The 21253-nt window shown below is 35.3% G+C and overlaps 1 protein-coding gene across 2 annotated transcripts; it reads right to left on the reverse strand.

The window, feature by feature from the left end:
• Nucleotides 1-723: 723 nt before the first annotated feature.
• On the reverse strand, nucleotides 724-10994 carry LOC129760404 (solute carrier family 26 member 6). Of its 2 annotated transcripts, none has more exons than XM_055758049.1 (5): nucleotides 9936-10994; nucleotides 9543-9658; nucleotides 4180-4643; nucleotides 3709-4112; nucleotides 724-3647 (listed from the first exon to the last, which is right to left on the reverse strand). In XM_055758049.1, the coding sequence occupies exons 1-5, from the start codon at nucleotides 9965-9967 to the stop codon at nucleotides 2624-2626; spliced, it is 2040 nt and encodes a 679-aa protein (XP_055614024.1). In that variant the 5' UTR covers nucleotides 9968-10994; the 3' UTR covers nucleotides 724-2623. The 2 variants fall into 2 exon arrangements, with proteins under 2 accessions (XP_055614024.1, XP_055614025.1); XM_055758050.1 differs by having other exon boundaries at nucleotides 725-3647; nucleotides 9543-9655.
• Nucleotides 10995-21253: the final 10259 nt, after the last annotated feature.

A 21253-nucleotide genomic window follows, 5' to 3' on the forward strand; every position in this document is an offset into this window, starting at 1 on the left:
AAACTTGTACTCATATTTTTTCATAAACTCTACCATCGCACAAACAGTTTTTATCTACTAGCAATCGAATGAAAAGAAGGTTTTTCAGACCACTCGTTTGAACTTTTTGTGACCCTCTCATTGTAAAAATTTTTAAAAATATTTCTTGGCTTCGTGATGTAGACATTAACTTCAGTTTTCATATGCATAAGGCAAATATTTTTCGGACCTTTAATATATGAACTACAGCAGTTTTCATGAGGCATGTTTTTCGGATTTTTTTTCTTTCATGCTGAATAACGAGAAAACTAGTACCTTTAGCTATATATAATGTTCTAAACATATTTTACTGACATTACAAGGTTTCTATTGATATAAGATTTATATGAAATTAATTATTATTCAAACGACTTAGATAGATTTTACTCTTGGAGTGTCAAATTGACACTCTAAGTCGGAAAAGGGAGTTTTTTTGTCCAGGCTTTCAGGGTTCGTCCATAAAAAAAGTAAAGATACAATATTCAAGAACTTTTGGAATCATTTGGGGTCCCCGAGAAAAATTTTGTTTTTTTAAGCTTCTGAATAAAGTTACAAGCCTTCAAACTTGCAATAGTGTCAAAATGACACTCTAATGCGGATGAGGGTTAAACAGAAAACAAGTCAGCTAAGAACCATTCCAGACGGATTTATATTATTTTCGGTCAATATAATTATAACAATAAAAAAGAAAACAATGATTTTTTTTTTTGAAAATATACTTTATTATTTTCAATAAATATTGTCACAATTGTGTGGGCTAGTTTGCTAATTCAGTGGATTGAGCTGCTCGATCATTTATTAAGCACACTGCTCTGTTCTTGTTCGTCTTTTGTTCAATCAATGAGTTTCTTCCACATTTTTAGATTCTCCATAGTAAGTACCCTACTAAAATTGTCTCAAACTTCAACAAAATTGAAAACATCTCGGCGACAATACTACATTCTTAGTTATTTCTAAATAAACATTACATCAAAAATAATATATTCCAAGATACCTAGCTCTTAAAATATTTCATATAAACGCCAACGGACAATCTTTTAACAAACCTTAACACCATCTACTGACAGAAAAGGTCAACATTTCTCGATAATTGAATTTTTCACTTGTACCCCTCGTTCCGGGGGGTTCAAATGCACTCTAATATGCTTTTGTTCAAATTTGAAATACATTTGCAAAATATACTCTGACATACTTTCGCCAATTTTTGGAGAAATGCTATGCCACTGACTCAATTTAATTGAGAACCTCACTCGTTTTTGCGCATTCAGATTCCTCAATAAAAAATAATAATCTTCAATTTTAACAGATAACTTATTTGTACTGCATATCTGGTTGAGGCTGATCATTGATTTCAAATTCCACGGAACAGTGCTGAGGATATTGCGATTAAGGGTTTTGATGACTTGGCCAAGTATTTATTTTTATTGCGATCCTGATTTATGTTATAACATGATATATAATACAGATTGTTTTACCAAGGTCTTAATTTAATTTAGTTTAATTCATTCAGATGAAGATAAATTGTATCTAGTTTTATTCAGATGTTTTATTCAAAATCTTAAAATTGCAAAGTTTTCCAGTTTAAGTTTAAACATCTAGTAGCTACTTGAAAGCAAGTGATAAATAACATAATTAAGAAATTTAAAATTTTAAAATTATTTCATATCAGGAAATGCTATTTCGCTTTTTTTTCAAAATCAGCCATTTCTATAACAAAAAAGCAGAAAGTAGTGTTTTACTGTTTTCTAACTGTCAAATGAGATTTAGAAAAAAAAAATTCAAACCTGTCCACGTGGACATCCGAGGACGGGTTTAGGGTATGCCAAACGTCCACGCTTGTCCGAGCAGAGGAAGGAGGGGGTCTAAAATTGCATTTTTCTATCCACGTGGTATCTGAACGGCCCCCAAGAAAAAAAAAGCTTTGAATAGCGAATGACGACTCTGATACCGAAAACCCGTGCTAATTTTGGAGAGCCAAGATCACGTAGAGAAAGATCTCAGTGTGTTTGTTGTGCAAATGAACCTTCAAAATGCTAGTTTTTTCCGACCGTGTAATATAAATTGTTTTTTTTTTCTTAGCGTGTTTTACTGAATAGTTGCATTTCTGCCGCAGCATTTGATGGTGGCGCTTTTGGATTTTGTCCGTCGATTTCTGCAAGAGTTCCGAATCTTGTAATGGATAATTTTTGATTACATTCACTACCTGGTGATAAGTTAAAACTTAACGCGTTTTCAGTGTTAGCTGTTTTCATAAATGAGAAAAAGTTCAGCTCTGCTTAAACTTTTCCGCAAGAGAATTCTTCTCCGCCATTTGCAATGTTCTACACTATCAGTGATAAATTTCTAGATTGACTTATAAACGTGTTTGATCTTAAGTACTAAAATTTATCTCATAATATGTGGGTGCTTGCTCCGGCGCAAGCCCTCAGTTTCGCTAGCTTCCTTAAGAGAGAAAAAAGGCACAAGTTCCATTTTGGGGGAGGTGAGAATACTTCGAGCCAGTGCTGCCAGCCAGCTTGCTTGCCTGTTGATTGCGGGGCTACATTCTTTGGCACATCAGCAAAATTGTTTCCTGAGTGTTTTTTTTTGGATGCGGGGTAGGTTTTTAGACGGCTGAACCGCATCCTTGAGCGTATAGGACCGCATCGTGAACGGTGGGGAATATGTGGAAGTCTCCCTCTCCTATGGACTGGGCGTGGATCAGAGTGTCATATACACAGTCTGACGGCGCAGCCATCAGAGTACTGACTCCGACGTTCTCCAGCTCCTTTTTGATGTCTTTGAACGTTTTACAGGCGGCTGTGTCGATGTGTGGCACACTGGACAGGTCGATGATCACGGTTTTGATGATGTGTAGACCAGCTCCTTCACCGGCTGCGTCATAGCTGGACGCCCGGTGTACAAGTTTCTGGCAAACTCCGACCTCTTTGATGAGGGTCTTCTTGAACGAAGACTTGCTAGCAAAGTTGATCGCACCCGAGTACTTGAAGATTTTGATGTGAGGGATCTCCTCTGCCCGCTGGTGACTTCCAATGTCTACGTAGATTGCCGTGTCCGGGACTGTTCCAAGGAGACTGTAGTATGACTTCCATCCCTTAATGTACAAGGCCACCAGTGAGAAAAGGACTCCGATCAACAGGCCGATGTCGATATCGATCACGGCAACACTGAAGAAGGTAACCAACCACACAAACAGTTCCAGCGTTCCTTCCATATGGAATTTCTTGATATGCTTGACCTGCCATAACATGCCCTTCAGAGCTACGAGGATGATTCCGGCAAGTACGCAACGCGGTAGTGTCTCAAAATACGGTCCAACCCAGAGGAGTACCACCAAAATCAACATGGAACTCATAACTCCGGCTATCTGGGTCTTGCCTCCGGACTGATGTTGGATCAGTGATCTGCTCAGCGAGCAAGCCGTTGGAACACACGAAAAGAACGATCCGATGATGTTAGTTGCACCCATTGCGATCAGTTCCTGGTTAGGCCGAACTTCGTAACCTTCCTTTTGAGCAAATATAAGTCCCATGGACATAACAATCGAGTAGCTGACGATGGTTAAGGCGATCGAATCCACTGCAACCATTTTGATCAGGGCTAGTGGAGGCATTTCAGGAGCTGGCAACCTGTATTTGGTAGAAAACCCCGGTTAGATCAATTTCCTTCTGCCTGAAGAATACAACTTACCCAACAGGAATCGTTCCAACAAGGGTGACGTTGAAGTTCGGTCCCAAACCTAGCAGGTATGACGCAACCGTTCCACCAACTACGACCATCAACTCCGCCGGGATTGGGAACTTGCAACGCTTGGAGGCCAACGGTTTCAGGTACTCGTTCATGAAGATCATAAACAGGATCACAATTATCGAGGTGTAGACGGCTGTCAGATTACTGTTTGGAACCTGCTGGATGATGTCCCGCACCGAGAAGATGTTCTTGAAGGCACCCTTATAGCGAGGAATCGAAACTCCAAGGAGATCCTTCAGTTGACTGACCAAGACGTGAACAGCTGCAGCGGTAGTGAATCCACTCACCAGAGGTTCACTCAACAGAGAAGACAAAGTTCCCAGACGTAAGACACTCATGAATATCTGTAAGGCAAGAACATAAAGGGGTCAACTTAACAATTTTCCACAAAAATCAAGTCAAAAACCTTACATGGAAACACCCTGCTATAAACGAAACAGCCGTCGCAACCTGGATTGGTGTGTACTGAGGCTGCAGCACCACCGCCGGATCAACAGGCACTCCTTCGGCAGCAAAATCCGTCGAGTTGAAATCCTTGGCGCTCACCGTTGAATAGGTTGCCACAACCTTGGCCGTCATCAAACTCACCACCGCAAAGGTACCCATCGAAATGTGCCTCGAGGTTCCAAACACGGCATAGATCAGGCAGTGAAAGAAGGCCATATACAACCCAACCTTGGCGTCGACACCGGCCAGCAGCCCATAGGCCATGCCCTGGGGAATCTGCATTACGGCACAGGTAATACCGGCCGCCACGTCTCCCATCAGGTCCTGCTTGAGCGAGTACTTGGGCAGCCATTGGAAAATGGGCACGAAGCCCAGTAGCGTTGAGCAGGGTTTGAAGTTACGCACCGAGTTGACGATTTGTTCAGCGGCTGTGGAAAAGAATGATAAAATTAATATATTTATTATTTATGAAAGTTATGGAAGGAATTTTCGGTCTTACTGACTTCCAAGCTTAAAAATAATGTTTTGTATCGGTAGGGGAGAGTGAAATGACTTTATCTCGGGAAAAGCTGGTTTTTGCAAATAAGGTGAAAGCAGTTAGGCTTTTCGAGTACTGCTATCAAATCTACCATTCGATTATCTTTTGTTTTTTGACGAATTCTTGATCTGTCTCTAGAAATGTTCCATAGAGTTGAAGTTTGATGATTTGAAGGTATTTTGAAGCGCTTAGGGATATTGAACAGTATTTACTGGAAGGAGTTTTCAGATGGCAAACCTAATTTCATCACGGTCATGTTATAAACTGGTCCCTAAACAAACACGCTCAAAAATTAACTTTTCTCGCCTTTTTTAATAATCTCGTTTATTTGGAACGGCTCGGACCTTTAGTTTAACGGAGACAAAATCAAGTTTCTGTTTTAACAATCAAATTTTTAAAACTATAAGTAGGTAAAGAGTGGAATAGAGGAAAGAAGTACCTAGTTAAATGCGAAGATCTATAGATTTAAAAAAAAAGATAAACTCGAACATATAGTTTAAGCCCAAGCAACCTAAAGTCGGGTTTTTACTTAAAGATGGAACTTCGAAGTTCACATTTAGCTGAAAAAATGTTTTACGGGAACTTCAGGTGACTCTTGTCATGTAAAAGTTACTCAGGAAATTCCATTGCCTTTTGAAAGGTTGAATTATCGATAACCGAACTTCTAAGCGCTTTCAATGCAACTTCTTTCGAGAGGGTCGATAATGTTCGCTTAACATTTTCTAACGCACTTTTAAGATACTTCAAGGTGTTTTAAAGAACCTGTCTGTCAATTTCTTGGCATGATATTTGTTTCGTTTATATCTGTACTGATACTTACAAATGGAATTCAAGAATCTTTCGAATTTTTCTTATCAATGTTAAGATGTTCGAAGGAATTTTTGATGATGAGAATTTTTGCGCGTAGAAGTATTTTGACATTCTCTTAGAATCTGAATAGCATTCTCTTCAGCCACCTAAACGAACTTAAGAACATAAATTTTGGGCTGAGTTGCATTCTCTTCAGACGCAAACGCAAGCTTCTATGAAACCTTTTTAAGGAAATTCTGGTTGCTTGGGAGTCTATCGCAGCCAACACAACTCTCACTGGAGCATTAGGTGATTTCCCTCGGGCTCTTAAGGAGTTGACTAAGTTCCATCTGGCGACAAGTTGGACCTCACATGACCAAACAAGAAGCTCGATGTCGTGGTAACCTTTGTCACAACCACATAGATTGCTGCTAGCAAGATTCACACGATAAAGTAGCGCGTTTAAGGAACAATGATTGGACATGAGTCGAGAAAATACGCGAATAAAATCTCGACTAAGGTCCAACCTATTGAACCAAGGTTTAAGGCTTACCTTTGGGATAATTGAGTTGAGCCATTGACCCAACTCATCCTCGTCCCATTTGCGCTTCCAGTTAACAAGAGAGTTTCTTCTGACCAAAAAATAGAATTCGTTGAACGCGATATTAATATTTATATTCTCACCTTTCAACTAGTAAAATTTTAATATCAATAAAGGATTTTTTCTCTGACTTTGATAACTGAAATTCTTGAAATAAAATTAAATATTTTCTTTTTTAAATTAAATTCTATAATCTTCTACTAGTTTCTAATTCCGTTTCTGAAGTTTTGATATTTTTTCCTCATCGATAATTGACATTTCAAATTGTGATTAATAGTATTTCTAACTGATGACATTACAGAGGAATTTTTCAATCAACCCTACAATTGAAAATGATGAAAAGAAATGTAAATTAATACGGTTAATAATTAACAATTATTATCATGTTGCTGAATAATTTTCAATCATGCTTCTGACCTAATCTGTTTTTTTTGTAAGAATTCGAGTTTAATTTCTTTTTAAATCTGGTGCTCTATTTGATGTATACTTTTTCTGTGTACTGACTTTTATGTCCGAAGCCTCAAATTCTGGCTTTATTCTAAATTTTAATTCGCATATCGATTAATTTATTAATAACAAATCGGAAATAAAATTGATTTGAAAATTTAATTCTGATTTATTTTGATTCGTATCAGTAAATTTATTATTTTTTCGAGTTTGTGTGATGATTTTGGGTTTGGATATAGTTTTAGAAATCAATGTACTTATCTATTGTGATTTTTGTGCAAGAGCCAAGATGGCACTGTTTCGAGTGAATTTTTAGTTTTATCCCAAAAGCCGGAAAATATTTACCCAGAAAGATTTTTCCCCAGAATGACAAATATCCGAAATCAAACCCCAGAATGAAACATTCTCCAGGTTTTTTTTCAGAATGTACCATTTCCCAGATTTATTTTCCCCTGATTGGACCATTTCCCAGAATTCTTTTTCCCCAGAATGGATTGGAAATGTCCCAGATTTTTCTTCCCCCAAAATGGAATATTTCCTAGAATGCCACAAAAATATCTTTTTTTTTTATAAATTCAATTGCCTGGGAGATGATAGTTCAGGCGAAAAGAATTTCTGGAAAATGGTTCATTGTGGTAGAAATATTTCTGGGAAATGGTTCATTCTGGCGAAAAATTTTCTGTGCAAGGTTTCATTCTGAAGAAAAATTTCTGGTAAATGGTTCATTCTAGGGAAAAAAAATTCTAGGAAATTGATTTCTGGGGATTCTTCATTCTGGGCAACCGTTTTCGGGATAATGAAGTGCAACCGATTTTTTACCGTATTTTTCTGATGATAGAATTTGAAATTAAACACACATTTTGGATTTTTTTTTTGTTTGAGCTACGTCGTGAGTAAGTCTGTTCTTAGTGCTCTTAGCATTGGTTAATGCTAGCGTTACCGGGATTCATTTTTCTGCATGCATTTTCCTCTTGTTGGTAATTCGCGCATGCATATTATGGGGACCCTTGGGTGTAATTTAATGATTTTTTTTCTGCTGAAGTTCAACTGGAGCTCATTGCTTTGGTATAATGCCAATGTATAGACTGTTCCAGAAATTAAATGCACAGCTAATGTCAACGATCATTTTGAATCGAATATTTTTTTCGAATTCCACTGGCTGCGTCCTTTTTTTTACACATTTCTGAACGTGATAACATCAAAAAAGAGTTAGTTTGCGATTACATTTCAAAATGCGTGATCTTACTCCGGAGAAGAGAAAAAGTATTGTTCACAAGTGTTGTACTGTGAGTGGAATCTCATTGAGAAAATTAGCCAGAGAAGAGGATGTGTGCGTCGGAGCGGTACGGACAACTATTAAAACATATGGTGAACATTGTACATTTGAAGATGAACCGAGGAGTGGTCGAAAATCTGCTCCTGTAAGTCCTGCTATCGACGAAAAGGTCAGGGATGCCTACAAACAGAAACCATCGGCTTCCGTTCAGGATGTGGCGAGAAAAGTCGGGACCTTGACGTCTAACGAGATGCGTGCTAAAGAGCGTCTTGGGCTCAAGACGTACCGGAAGCAGAAAAAACCTAAAAACGAACCCAAATCAAGCCGCTTCTGTCAAACCAAGAGCCCGAAAACTGTATGATTCAATATTTTGCTAAAGTTCTGGGTGCTTTTTCATGGACGATGAAACGTATGTGAAATTGGACTATATAAAACCCTTCCTGGGCCGCAATACTTCACTGTACGCAAGGACAAAGATATCCCCAAAACGGAGAGGACCATTTTCACCGAAAAATTGGGCAAGAAAGTGATGGTGTGGTATACAATTTGCGAGTGCTTCAAAGTATCTAGCTCGTACGTCACTTCGGAAACAATGAACACCCAGAACTATATCAAGAAATGCGTCCAGAAGCGTTTATTGCCGATGATCAATCAGCATCAAACGTCATATTTTGGCCGGTTTGCCATCATGTCATTACGCCACAATACGTCTGTATTGTGCTAAAAACATAACTCCGCCAAATTGCTCCGAGGCACGGCCAAATGAGACTTTTTGGGCTGTGACCAAAGCAAAGCTGGGTAATGCAACTGTGCAAAAGCTTATGAGTCATGTTCGAGAAAAAGTCTGGCTTATTAAGATTTTCATCAAATAAGAGTACAGTGTTGGGTAGGGCAGAAGTAATGATAAATACAGTGTGCCAAATAAAATTTAGTAGAACTTTTATTATTTTAAAGTGTGCTTATAATTTCTGGAACAGTCTATAATACTGGAATAGCATAACAAATCATTAAAGCTTCTGTGATGCCAATTTAATGCTTAGGAGGAATGGCATTTGTTATCCTGATTTAGCGCTACATATACTGCATTTCAAAGGGATACAATGCTAGCTGCATTTAAAAAAAGGGGTATAATTCTGATAAAATTCAGCATAGCACTTGATTTACTGATATGATGTAATTTAGCATATACATATATAGAATGCTGATATAATGCTATAAAAATGCAAAACTATAGTGCTTATGGTTACTTAGAAACGAATGGAATCACTTCATACTTAAGCGCACAAAAAATGTGTGCAACGTCATATTTAATAAAGCACGTTGAAATGAACCAACGTCGTATTAAAAAGCAATTTAAGCATCCAAACCGAATAGCGCAATTTGTGTAATTGTGTAAATCACTGGAACTTAGTCAAGGATAAGCGAAATCATAATATATTTTTTTGATAATTTGAAAAAAGAAAAAAAATTAAGAGCATGCTCAATCCAGAGATAGATAGGTCTAGGACAAACCTTGAAGCATCAGATCAATGCTACTGGTCTCATGCTTCGTTGCTTACTGTTACGGGAATTGCTATTGATAAGCAAGCTGTTCTTTTCCCTATCAAGTCAACAAAATAAATAATAAAAATAAACAATTCTAAAAGCAAAGTAAATTAACAATAACAAAAACTCACGGGTCGGTTTGTGCCGATCGTACTGGGACAGCTGAATGAACTCTTCCTGGTGCAGGCACTGTCTGGTAACGAGATAGGACAGCTCGTTGTACTCCGGTTTCATCTTCGGATTGCTGCTATTGCGTGCGTTCGTGCGAACCCAATCAGGCATCATGCATCCCGACGGCAACGTGATCAGTATTTTATTGATTGAAGCGCGCGTTGATTCGTTTGTTGTGAAAACGGTTCCAGATGAAGATGCCAAAGTAGAAAGAAACGAAATTGAGAAGTTAATAAAAGTGTCGATTGACTTTGGACGCGCGCCGACTTTTGATTGGGGCTTGCAGCAAAAATCTAGCAATTGTCCCTTGATGACCTAGATTGGTCGATCGATGTGGTGTTGTAAATACTAACCTTTCCGAGGAAACTCCCTTCTGGTTCAGCATGGTTGATTCTGTTTTGATTATTGTTGAATCGATTGTGTTCGCAGCTGTTTGTCTGAGTCGACGATTAGTTTATCACAAATGGTTTAGTATACACAACAGTGGATGACGAAAGTGTCGCGCGTTCTAATGAACCACTCGTTAGAGATTCTTGTCAACTAATGAACTATCACTAGAATTGAGAGGGTGTCGGGCGTCCGCAAAAAGCAGCCTTCACAAATGTGTTTTGTTATTAAAACACACTAAACAGACCGCATGTGTCAAGTGAACGCAACGAATCGCTCGTCAACAATTAGCAGATCACAGAAAATTATGTAATTTCACTGATGATTTCACCCAAACTCACAGTTCAATCGCACTTTTCAGCTATTAAGCTGATGTAGATGTTTGTACTTTTTTGTACTTCTATCGTTAGTTCATTTCTTCGCTCTTCACCAAAACTTTTTTCGAGAGATTCTTCCTAGAACCGAACACTGAACCCGACTCACGAGGTGAACCGAGAGCCCGCCGAATGCTGACTGAGCCAAGAACTTGCTATGCCGCACGGTTGATCGTGTCGTCTTCGTAGTCCCAGACCGAGAAGGAAAGTGAAGTTTTCGCCTTCGGGAAACGTGATAAGAATCCGATGATGATGACTGTTGTTAACGGCGCGTCGTCGATGACGACGATTACTACCAATATCAGTGTAGTTACAAGCTAGTACACAGCCGAAGTGTACTAATCAAAACAGTAAACGAATCGTTGATCACCACTGGTTCTGACGCGATCAGGTGACTTCAGTCAGCCGGGCTAAACAATACCGAACTTAGTAGTGCTGCTGCCTGTTCCTACTAACACGTTTGCTAGAGTGCTTGCCAATTTCCTGATGAGGTCGCAAAAAAAAAACGCAGCTTCAGCTGATCGCGTGGGCTTGTTTGTCTAACGGAGCTTTCGCTGCGACTCAGCTAATGAGCAGTAGATTTGTTGTTGAACCTTTTTTTTTCTTCCGCTGAGTGGCTGCTTGAGCATCCTGAAGGTGTGGGAACATAATCGAGAGAAACGTAAGAAAATGGGGAGAGAAGAGGAAGCAGAATTAGTAAAATACAGTAGCTTTAAATGTACTTAGTACAACGATAAGCGGGGATTTTATTTGTTCAATTAAGTACGGGGTGCATACACATTAGATGTCATATGGTGACAGCTTGTCTCTGCTTCAAAAGTTAACAACCGCCGATATGACCGGTTTTATGAACTCGAATGGGCGATAAATTTGAAGTGAACTACCAAGAAGTGGATTATTTTGTTGGATATCGTATTAGCTGCGCGGGAGTTTTTCTTATCGTATCGAACTGTCAATCATTTCCGATGCATTTGCTGAGATTATCTGCATTGGTTGAGATTTGCGTACCGTTAAGCTTTTTACATATGATTAAAAAAAAGATTTTTTTAAATAAAGAACCTTACTATACATAAGATTCTAAAAAAAAAATAGATTTGTAAACATTAAACTTTTTTTTAAACTCAAGCTGTAAAAGTTATTCTTAATCCAATTCTAAAAACGTTGTAGGTATGTGTAAAAGCAAACGAACCTAAAGATTTAAAAAAAAATGGTTTCAAAGCATCCTGATGATCAAAAGACTATTTATTCTTTTTTGGTTACCAAAAATATTCTTTTATGAAAGCTTTATGCGACAAATATGTTTTTAGATCTTTAAGGAGCCGTTTTTTTTAAGTTTTTAAACAAAACATTTCGTTCTGCAAAAAGGTTCTAAAATTTCACAAATTTCTCAATAAGAATTTAATTTTAAGTTAATAATGCCAAACGATTTTTTTTACATTCTTAACTGTCAGTGAATTTTTCAGATTTTGATAACTTAATTTTATACATTTTTGATTCATTGAAAACTGCAACTTTCGAACATTGCAACATTGCAACATTGCAAAACAAGAAAACTTTAAAGCGTGTTTACTAGAGTGCCCCAAATTTGTATGGGAAATTTTAAGCCATTGGAATGTTATGCGCTGCCAGCTAAAATTGATCTTATGCCAAATTTGGGCCAGATCGAACCACGGGAATGGGTTGCTCAATGATCCTGAAGTTTGTATAGGATTTTGAAACTTTTGTTTGCGGGGTGAACATTAAACCAGTTTTTTCTTCAAGAACTCTGGTCCCCTTCTGCCAACAAATAAGAAAATTGATTTCTTACACCATGTTTCTACTCATGACCATCACACAAACTCGAAAATTGATACAAATCGAAATAAATCTGCATCAAAGTTTAAATCAATGCCGGTAAGTCATATATGTAAAAATTATCGAAAATATTCCTTATTCCGAACTATATATTTGCTTGAAAATGAATTTACAGCAGTCTAGTTTACAAAATTGAAATCAATATTTCCGAAACACCAAAAAACGATACATAATTAAAAAAAAATTCAAATAAAATCAGAATTTGAAGCTTTGAAAGTTCCACTCTAATATCTTGAAATATTTTATCAAGATTTTAAAAGTGAAGTCTAGATAAGGAGAAAATATCCATTTGGTAATTTAAAAAAAAAATTTTTTTTGAATAATATGATTATTCAGTTTAATTTCATTTAATTTCAAAAAAAGAAGAAAATGTTTGATTTTATTTCAAGAGGATCAGTCAAATCCAGAGATAAAATAATTTTCAAAATAAAATTCTTCCAGTTATCAAAATGGAAGACCAAAATAGTTCGCAACATTTCAATTCATCTTTGAAAGCTTGTACTGACAAAGAACAGGTTGGGAAATTTGATTAATTGAATGATCAATAGTAAAATTGATGAAAAAATAAGGAATCAAAAGCTTTGTTGTAAATATTTAAAGCACAAGGCAAATATTGTAATTCAGGGTAAGATTGATCACTTTTTTTTATATTTTTATTGTTAAGGGGAATTTGGCATGTTTCTAAAACTGGCATTTCTAAAACAAGTACTGAACTCCTATGAACGTCAAACATGGTTGCAAAAATTTATTAGACTACTTTAAATTTGATTTACAAATCGATTTCGTCTTTGTTTACAATTTGATTCCTTGGGGTAACATTGATCAGGTTCTATTGTGACGGTTTTTACGAGTTTTCTTGATCATAAAGGATACAAAACACCTTCATAAAATTCACAAATGCTTGTTATCAATTGCTCAGGCAGTTCGGAACATACTCAAATGGTATAAAATCATGAAGCTTTACAAAATCGAACACAACACCTTCGGTGCCCCAAAGATACTAAATTTGTAACGTTTGGTCCAGTGAATTCTGAGATATGCAAAGCTGAATTTCGAAGTTTCTTGGTTTAGATTTCTTAGCGGTCTAAAACAACATCGCCTCCCTTAATTTGTTGTGTCCCTATTTTTTAAATATCAAAAATATACTCTCACATTAATCAACCTTCTGCTTTTAAGATAAGGTTACCAGATTGCCCGGTTTTATCCGGGTTTGTCCGGAGATTTATCACAAAATCTGACAAAAGACCGGTCCGGCCCAGTTGCCCGGATTTCATTGAAAAAAGCCCGGATTTATTCACTTTATTGCCAAAATAAAAAAAAAACAAATTGTGTTTTAAAAGTATTTACTTATGCGTCCTAAGCGAAATTTTTTGAGCAAGTTTCATAAAAATAATCATGATAAGTTTTTTGAAAGCCGAATATAAGAAAAAACTTCTGATGAAAAATTTTTTTTTTCAAGTATTTTATCTTGATTCCTGAGTTTTGAACAAATTGGTCGAAGTTCCCTGGACACAAATTGGTCGAATAGCCATTTCTCCGGCCCGGGTACGTACTGAACAAATTCTGGCAACCTTATTCTAAACGCTTCGATTTCAACATTAAGGGTATTTGTTTGCGAGCCTTCGAAATTTTGAAATTTTGAAGTTACATTTTCACTTACATTTGAAATTTTCAAATCAAACCAAGTTTTTCCCAATATGAAATTTTACTTATAGGTTTTCAAACGTAGAAAAAAAATTTGAGATATTTTAACTAAGGTATTGATGATTTTGTGGAAAAATTTCGTGTTGATCAAAGTTACCCCGTTTTACGGGGTTAAAGTTACGGTTTTGGAATTTGGATTTAAAGTTACTTTTTCGAATTACTTTTCGAACTTTTCATAGATTACTTTGAAAAAATCACGATCGATGAAAAAATACATAAAAATAAATTAAACGTTTGTAATTTCTTAGGAGATGGTCTTATAGTGTAAAATTTACAGCTCTGAACATTTTGTTGCCGTTAATGGAAATATTCGGAAAGGAAAAATAGATACAAACAAATTTTTTTCTAATTAGAAATTTAGATTCAGTGTCTGGGAACAGTACATTCAGTGCCTATGTTTTTATGATATATTTGAAAGATTTTGTCGTCCGGAAATCGAATCTTTTGTCGAATATTCTCTATCACCTCTAGTTTGTGTAATACAGAGTTTCTAAGGTAAAAAATTAATCAAATTTAAGTGAAATCGATCATTGATAACTGAAGAACTAACAAACATACATGAAAGAATTTGACCAAGGGGCCGTTCACTAATTACATAAGCACGATTTTCCAAATTTTCAAACCTCCCTCCCCCCCTGGTAAAACAAAGTAAGATTTTTCGAAACCCCCCCCCCCCCCTCCCCCCCTAGTAAGATCTTACGTTTTTAATTCTATAAGAAATTGACACGTATTTTTAAAAACCAGCTTGAAAATATTAAAAATGTGTCATCCATGCTTCAAAGCAGAGCACTTTTTAATTCAAACTTAATAACTTCATTTGAAAAGCATAATTTATACAAAACAACAGATTAAATGTCAAGAACGATTATAGAAAAGATTATGTTTTGAGGACATAGCATGTTCGGGGTTAAAGTAATCTTCAATCAATTTCCACAATCGAAAAAAACAATATAAAATCTTAATTCCGATTTAAAAACAAGTGAGAGATCAGGTTAGCACAAGGTACTATCATAAAAATAAAAAAAAACTTACTATATGCTACTAGAATTGGTGCGAAAATGTTTAACGACAAAAACGTTGTTAATTAAACTAAAAGCCGAGATTCACTTCAGCGATAAGCGATAACGTTTTACGATTTTTTTGGAAAATAGTTTATAAAATTTAGAGTGGTAGTGGCTTGGTTAGTATAACTGAAAAAAAAACTGTCTAGTAATTTATTATCTAAAAGCCCTCATATCGATTTTTAAAGACTTCTACTTGATGAAGTCATTTTCGAAATAAAATGTTTACAAATTGTGGTGTCAGAACGCACCATTTACTTTTTTGTTTCTATAAATTTCTCAATTAAAAAGATTGTTATGGTGAAAAGTGAATAGCGACGATCTTTTGAAGTAATGTGATTCAGTGTTTCTGGTGACATGTTGGTTTGAATTGGTTCTCTATTAATTTTAGAGAGCAAGCAACTTTTTTTTTATTATTTAAAACAGATTAAAAGATTAATAACATAACATCAAAAATTACCAACAAATAGGTAGTGAGAAATAAAAATAAAACCTGAGTAATATGGTTTCATATGGCTGTGACAAATTATCAATGTAACATTTCTTACGTAAGATTTTTGGAAACCCCCCCTACCCCCCTAGTAAGAGATCGTAAGCAAATAGGGAACCCCCCTACCCCCCCTATGTGCTTACGTAATTAGTGAACGGCCCCCAATTTATAAAAGTTGTTTTAAAAATTGCATATTTGGATTCAGGGCACTCAAACCTATCAAAACTAGCTCTTAAATTGTCTGCACCTCGAAAAAATGTGAATTTTGTGGCCTTACCCATGGCCTACTACTTTTTAATGTGGAGATTAGTATTTGGTAGAATAACAAACACAAAATAAAACTGGGGCTGAATTTGTTTTCACGAAGAAAATTTCCAATCAGCATAATTGTGATAAGTCATAGTAATGGAAACTAGGTTTCAGATTTTTTTCCCCTTATTCTGTTGACTTTTGTGAGTAGTAAACACCTGTCACATGGCTACCAACTTGTTGAATTGAATGTATTTTGAAGTAAAAAATAATTGATTTGAAATTCTTCTGTATCGTTACATTTCTTAATAAAAAATCATTCTAAGGACGTGGTAGGGTTTTGAGTGCTAAGATTTGAGTTTCAATACAAAAGGTTTATGTTTACTATTCCATAAACCTTTTGTATTGAAATCTTAGCACTCAAAATTTAAATTATAAAATAAGTTTCAGTGAATGTCATATAATATTGTTTGGTGATGTCTTTGGAATAGAACGATACAGGACTTAATTTCGGGAGGCGAGCCAATTTCTGGCTTGTTTGTTTACATTTTTTAAAAAATTTTTTGGGGTCAAGTAATTTCCCGTTACTACGGTAAATTCATTTCTTCCATTAAAAACTTTTCTTGGAAAAAATCTCTATGGGAGGGTTAAACCCCTAAGCCCCGTTCACAACAAAAACAAGATTATTTCTTGTTCGGTTCTTCTGAATTAACCGTGTAAAAGTGAATATTATTGCTTCTATGAATTATTTGAATAGATAACTGCATTTTAAGGAGTTTTCTAGAATTCCAAAGGTTTTCAAAGGTTTTAAAAGGGGGTTTCAAGGGATGCTCTTCTAGAACTAAGGAATATGATATTTTAGCTATAATTCATTACCGAACTTCTTACTTTCCTAATTAAAATGACGTGAAATGATGAAATAGATATTCTGGGATGATTTTGAATAAAAAAAAACAAGTTGGAATTCAAAAACTTAGATTTTTTTTCAGTAAACCACACTTTTCCAGTTTCAAGTCGTAGATGGCAGCACTATCTTGCAGTTAAAACCAAATTTAGTCTCAATATTGATTTTACAGGTTTATTTAGGCCTATATTCATCATTTTGAGGTATTTTCTCATCCATCACAGTTTTGTGGAAGTTCGCGCTGCAGAAAGCTTTTCGGATTTGCAAAAGAATCACCAGCACAATGTACAACCTCCAAAATTCCTGCTTATCTCAACTTCCGATTCAATTGCAAATCATACCAATAATACTACTAGCAGTTTGGTCCATCAAGCTCCATCGGAAAGTACAACATAATTCTGATTATCGGTCCAAGAAATTCACTTTTAGTGACCTTGATGCAATCCTTATTTTTTGATTTAGTGATCTTAGAATTTCCAAGGCGTTCACAAGGTACCAAGTACTTATTTCTTTACCAAAATCATCCAGCACACCTGAATCAATTCCGGATATTCGAAAATGGACATAAATTCGGTTTAATTGCAAGATAGTGCAGCCATCTATGACCTTAAATCAGAGAAATATTGTTTGACCATTAAAAGACATTAGTATTTTTGAATTTGAAGCCTGTTTTTTGGATTCAAATTCAGCCAAAAATCTATGTTTCATCATTTTTTCATCATAGATATCAAGCAATTTGATAAAGTATTATAGCTCAAATATCATATTCCTTAACGCTAGATGAGCATCTCTTAAAACCCCCTTTTAAAACCTTTGAAAACCTTTGGAATTCTAGAAAACTCCTTAACATGAAGTTGTCTATTCAAATAATTTGTAAAAGCATTAAATTCACTTTTATACAGTAAATTTTGAGAAGAAAGTTCTGGTGATTTTCAATCCTTCATATTTTAACAAACAAAACACATAGTGGTACACCCAAAATAATCTGCACGTAACGGCTACGTGAAAAACAACATGATTTTTATCCAAGTGATTTTCACGTAGATGCTACGAAATAAATATGTAAACGCGCTCCTATAGGAATTGATGCTTTATGAATGTTGTAGGTGACTTTTATGTGAATTTTGAGTATGCTCAACGCAATGTGTTTATGAATGCTACCGAAAATATTTTTGGTATGAAAATGAAATTTGGGTCGATTTTGTTAATTGTTTTCCTTTTATTTTTGTTTATTTTTAATAATAATAAATGAAATTCAACAAAATTAATGGAAAATAAAATTTATTTCCACAAATTAGCACAAAATGTATCATCTGCCAGTTGCGTTAAGAGACAAAATGGAACGGGTTCCGGTAATTTCCTTGGAGCTGGAGCATCTGCGACACCTTTGAAATTTTCCGGACTGGAATCGTCTCCTCGATTGTTGCCGCTTTCCAGAATATTAGACAGCTAGCGACGAAAATGCCACATCCGTATGTTTTCCGTTGAAATCGGTGGAACTTCTAGGAGTTTTATCCGAAGCTGAAAACAACAAAATCCACAACTTAAGTTGAATAGAATTTCGAAGGGGAAATAAATACGCTCACCTCCACGAACTCGACGCTCGGATTTGTGTTTCTCGAGCTTGGGATCATAGTCGTCCTCCAATGCTGAATGTTCTTAAGCTGCGGCTTCCTGTGCCACATTGAAAGGAAAAAAAAGTTAGCTGACAGACAACAATTCCCTTCCCAACAAGAATTTACTACCACATGCTTGAGAAAAGCAGAAAAAAATAATTCTAATCCATCCACATGGACGTGAAATTCATGTGCCATTTATATGGGAGTACAGTAACTACTACAAAGCACATGTAGAATCGATGGGATGCATCAAAAGCACAGTTTACGTGAGAAATCCCGTAAATTTAATTTCTAAATTATTTTGGGTGTACTATTCTTATTTCGCTCACTGTAGATGCTAATTTCTAATCAAAATCACAATTACGAGTTTCAAAATTTTTCCAGTAATCACATCAGAATATTTAATCTGGATTTAACTCACAACATCGAACATTCTGATTCTCTAAAAGACGATGAAATGAGAAGGTAACATCAAAATGCTCTTTTTCAATTCTTGTATCTTTAATAAGTGAATTTTTGGCTTTTTCAATTTTGGATATGGAAAAATCCGTTACATTCATTTTTACACTAATTATTTGATACATTCTTACAAGAATTGCGTTGTTTTGCAACAGTTGATATACGTTTGAAATGAATAAAAGATCCTTCGGCACTAAATGATACATTCACCAACTTGATCCCGTTGTTGAAGATAATTATATCGAATTAAAAATTGTTTGATTCTGTTAATTTCTCTAGCATCCTGGAGGGTAAAAAATCCTTGAAATAAGTCATCAATTATGCAACCGAGTTTTTTCATACATATAGTTTTCAAAGTCCCAAGACCTTAAACCTTGAAAACCATATAAGAAGCAAAATGTTAAGAAATTTTAAAAAATCGGAACGTTCTTATAAGCATAACCATGATCAATATTTTATGATTTTATGGTTATGAACATTAGTATGATTACAGCACGAAGCAACATAAAAATTAAATCATACTAAGAACAAACATGTTTTAGCATGAAAAAGATGTTAGATTATCTCTTTAACAGCAAATAGAAATTGCTATGCGTCGCAGAGTAGTAGGCTGTGGCCGTCGATGACGGTTGTGTTTTTTTCCGGCTGGAAGATTTAATTTGTGTCAAATAGTTATAAAATGTGAACAGAAACAGTTATAAATTCGAATAACTATCAAGAAATCTTCGGATAACCAGAGCGTGATCCAGATGGTGCTACTCGATATAAAATCTCCCAACTTCTTGATTGATGTCGGCCGATCACACAAAGCGGGGAAAAAACGTTCGGAGGACCATTCATGTGCGTTGGTCTCTGTTTTCGTTATTTTCTACCTTTAATATGATGCAAATTTAGTTTCAATACAACAATGTTTTCAATTTGAAAATTATTCATGAATATTTGTGCCACATCAAAAATTTGCATGATAGTTTCGTAATTTTGATGAAATTAAGATATTTTATCATCTTGAGATTTGATTGATGATCTTTTCAAATTCTTGTCGTTTATTCAATTTAAAAAAAAAATGTTGTTTAAGAGAAACACTTTGCTTTCTTTTTTTTTATTTTAATCCTATATAAGTTATAATTTTTTTAAATATTCCAAACAAAGTGTTCAAGGTTTGTTTTTAGGTTTCTTTCCAAGAATATATCATTTTCTGTATAATTTTACCCAAATTGAAACATTAAAAATTTTGCTAACTTACTTTGGAGACAATAAATAAGAGCGAAACCAGTCAATTTTACACAAGTTTTCAAGTTTTTGTTATTTTTCAATCAAAACAGTAAAGTATAGTAACACTTGTGATTGATTTGTGATAGATCTCAAAATTCGTAAAACACGTATTCAACTTGTTTATTTAATACATTTTATTTCTTTTAAATGAGAAATAGATCTTTTTTTTAAAGTTTTCAAAACTAAGGCAGATTTTTTTTTAAATTAATTTTTAGTAGTGATACTTAAAGTAAAATTGAGATGGGAGATATTATTGAGGAAAAAGTCATAATTTTTTTTTATTAGGCAATAGTAGAAGTTTAGAAGAATAGGTTTGATAGTTTTAATTACACTAGTCAAAAGTGTCTTCCGATCACCTCCTTTTACCCAAACCTCCAAACCAAAATTATTTTGCTCGGCTACAGAGGTGACCTCTGTCCTTGATTGATTGATTTTCTTCTTTTCTATATTTTCCAATCTATCCATTGACTACTAGGACGTGGCCGGCGCCGTTATTGATGTAAAAAGAGAGAGCATCAGGTTTGAGCATTGTGAATGTGATGCCAATCCCAGGCTCTATTCATTTGACCTCTGAACAAAACTGATGGCCTCGGTCAATCACGGATTAGCAACCATCGGCGATGTGGAACTCATTCTTCTGAGCCACGCCTACGATCTTGGAGTTCGAAATGTATTTATTTTCATAACGATATTTTTCAAATAATGGAAACATTGAAAGAAATAATTCCATCTAGCTGGTATATTCATACGAAAGAAAATGTTGAAGAAGCATTTCGGACTCAATGATTAAAGGTGGATGTGAGTAGTCAATCAAGCTAAGCTAAGCTAAATAGAAATTGCTATGCGTCGCAGTTCATTTGAATTCTGCACTTGAACATCATAACATTTAATGGATGAATTTCTCGAAAATTTTGTTATTAAAACTTTTGTTTTAAATTATTTTAAATTATTTTAGCTTACATGCAGTCCTTGAATAGGGCTAGATTATTCATATAATTTATGATTAGTCACTTTGAGGCTGAAAAGTAAATTTAAAAACATAACATAACGTCAAACATCCGTCGCTAAGTCAAACTTGACATAACTATCTCAATGGTTTAACTGATAACTAAGCTAGACCCCTATTGTGAATGATTGATAAACCTCCATCGGCGACCTTGAAGTCTGAAGTGCATTTACCAAGTTCCAATGGCTAAAAACTAAGAAACCGTAGAACAGAAAAAGAAAATCTCAGAGCACGTGCTGGCACAAAGATGATGGAAGGCGTAAACCGAACAATACATACTCTCATCTATGGA

The sequence above is a fragment of the Uranotaenia lowii genome, unplaced genomic scaffold (assembly GCF_029784155.1).
Source record: "Uranotaenia lowii strain MFRU-FL unplaced genomic scaffold, ASM2978415v1 HiC_scaffold_6, whole genome shotgun sequence".
In the NCBI taxonomy this organism is placed as follows: domain Eukaryota; kingdom Metazoa; phylum Arthropoda; class Insecta; order Diptera; family Culicidae; genus Uranotaenia; species Uranotaenia lowii.

Coding starts and splice junctions, on each gene's coding strand:
- LOC129760404 (XM_055758049.1), bottom strand. CDS start 9,967: ATGCTGAACCAGAAGGGAGTTTCCTCGGAAAG. Junction 9,659..9,935: donor AAGGGAGTTTCCTCGGAAAG/GTTAGTATTTAC, acceptor CGCACGCAATAG/CAGCAATCCGAAGATGAAAC. Junction 4,644..9,542: donor CGATCGGCACAAACCGACCC/GTGAGTTTTTGT, acceptor TCTTTTCCACAG/CCGCTGAACAAATCGTCAAC.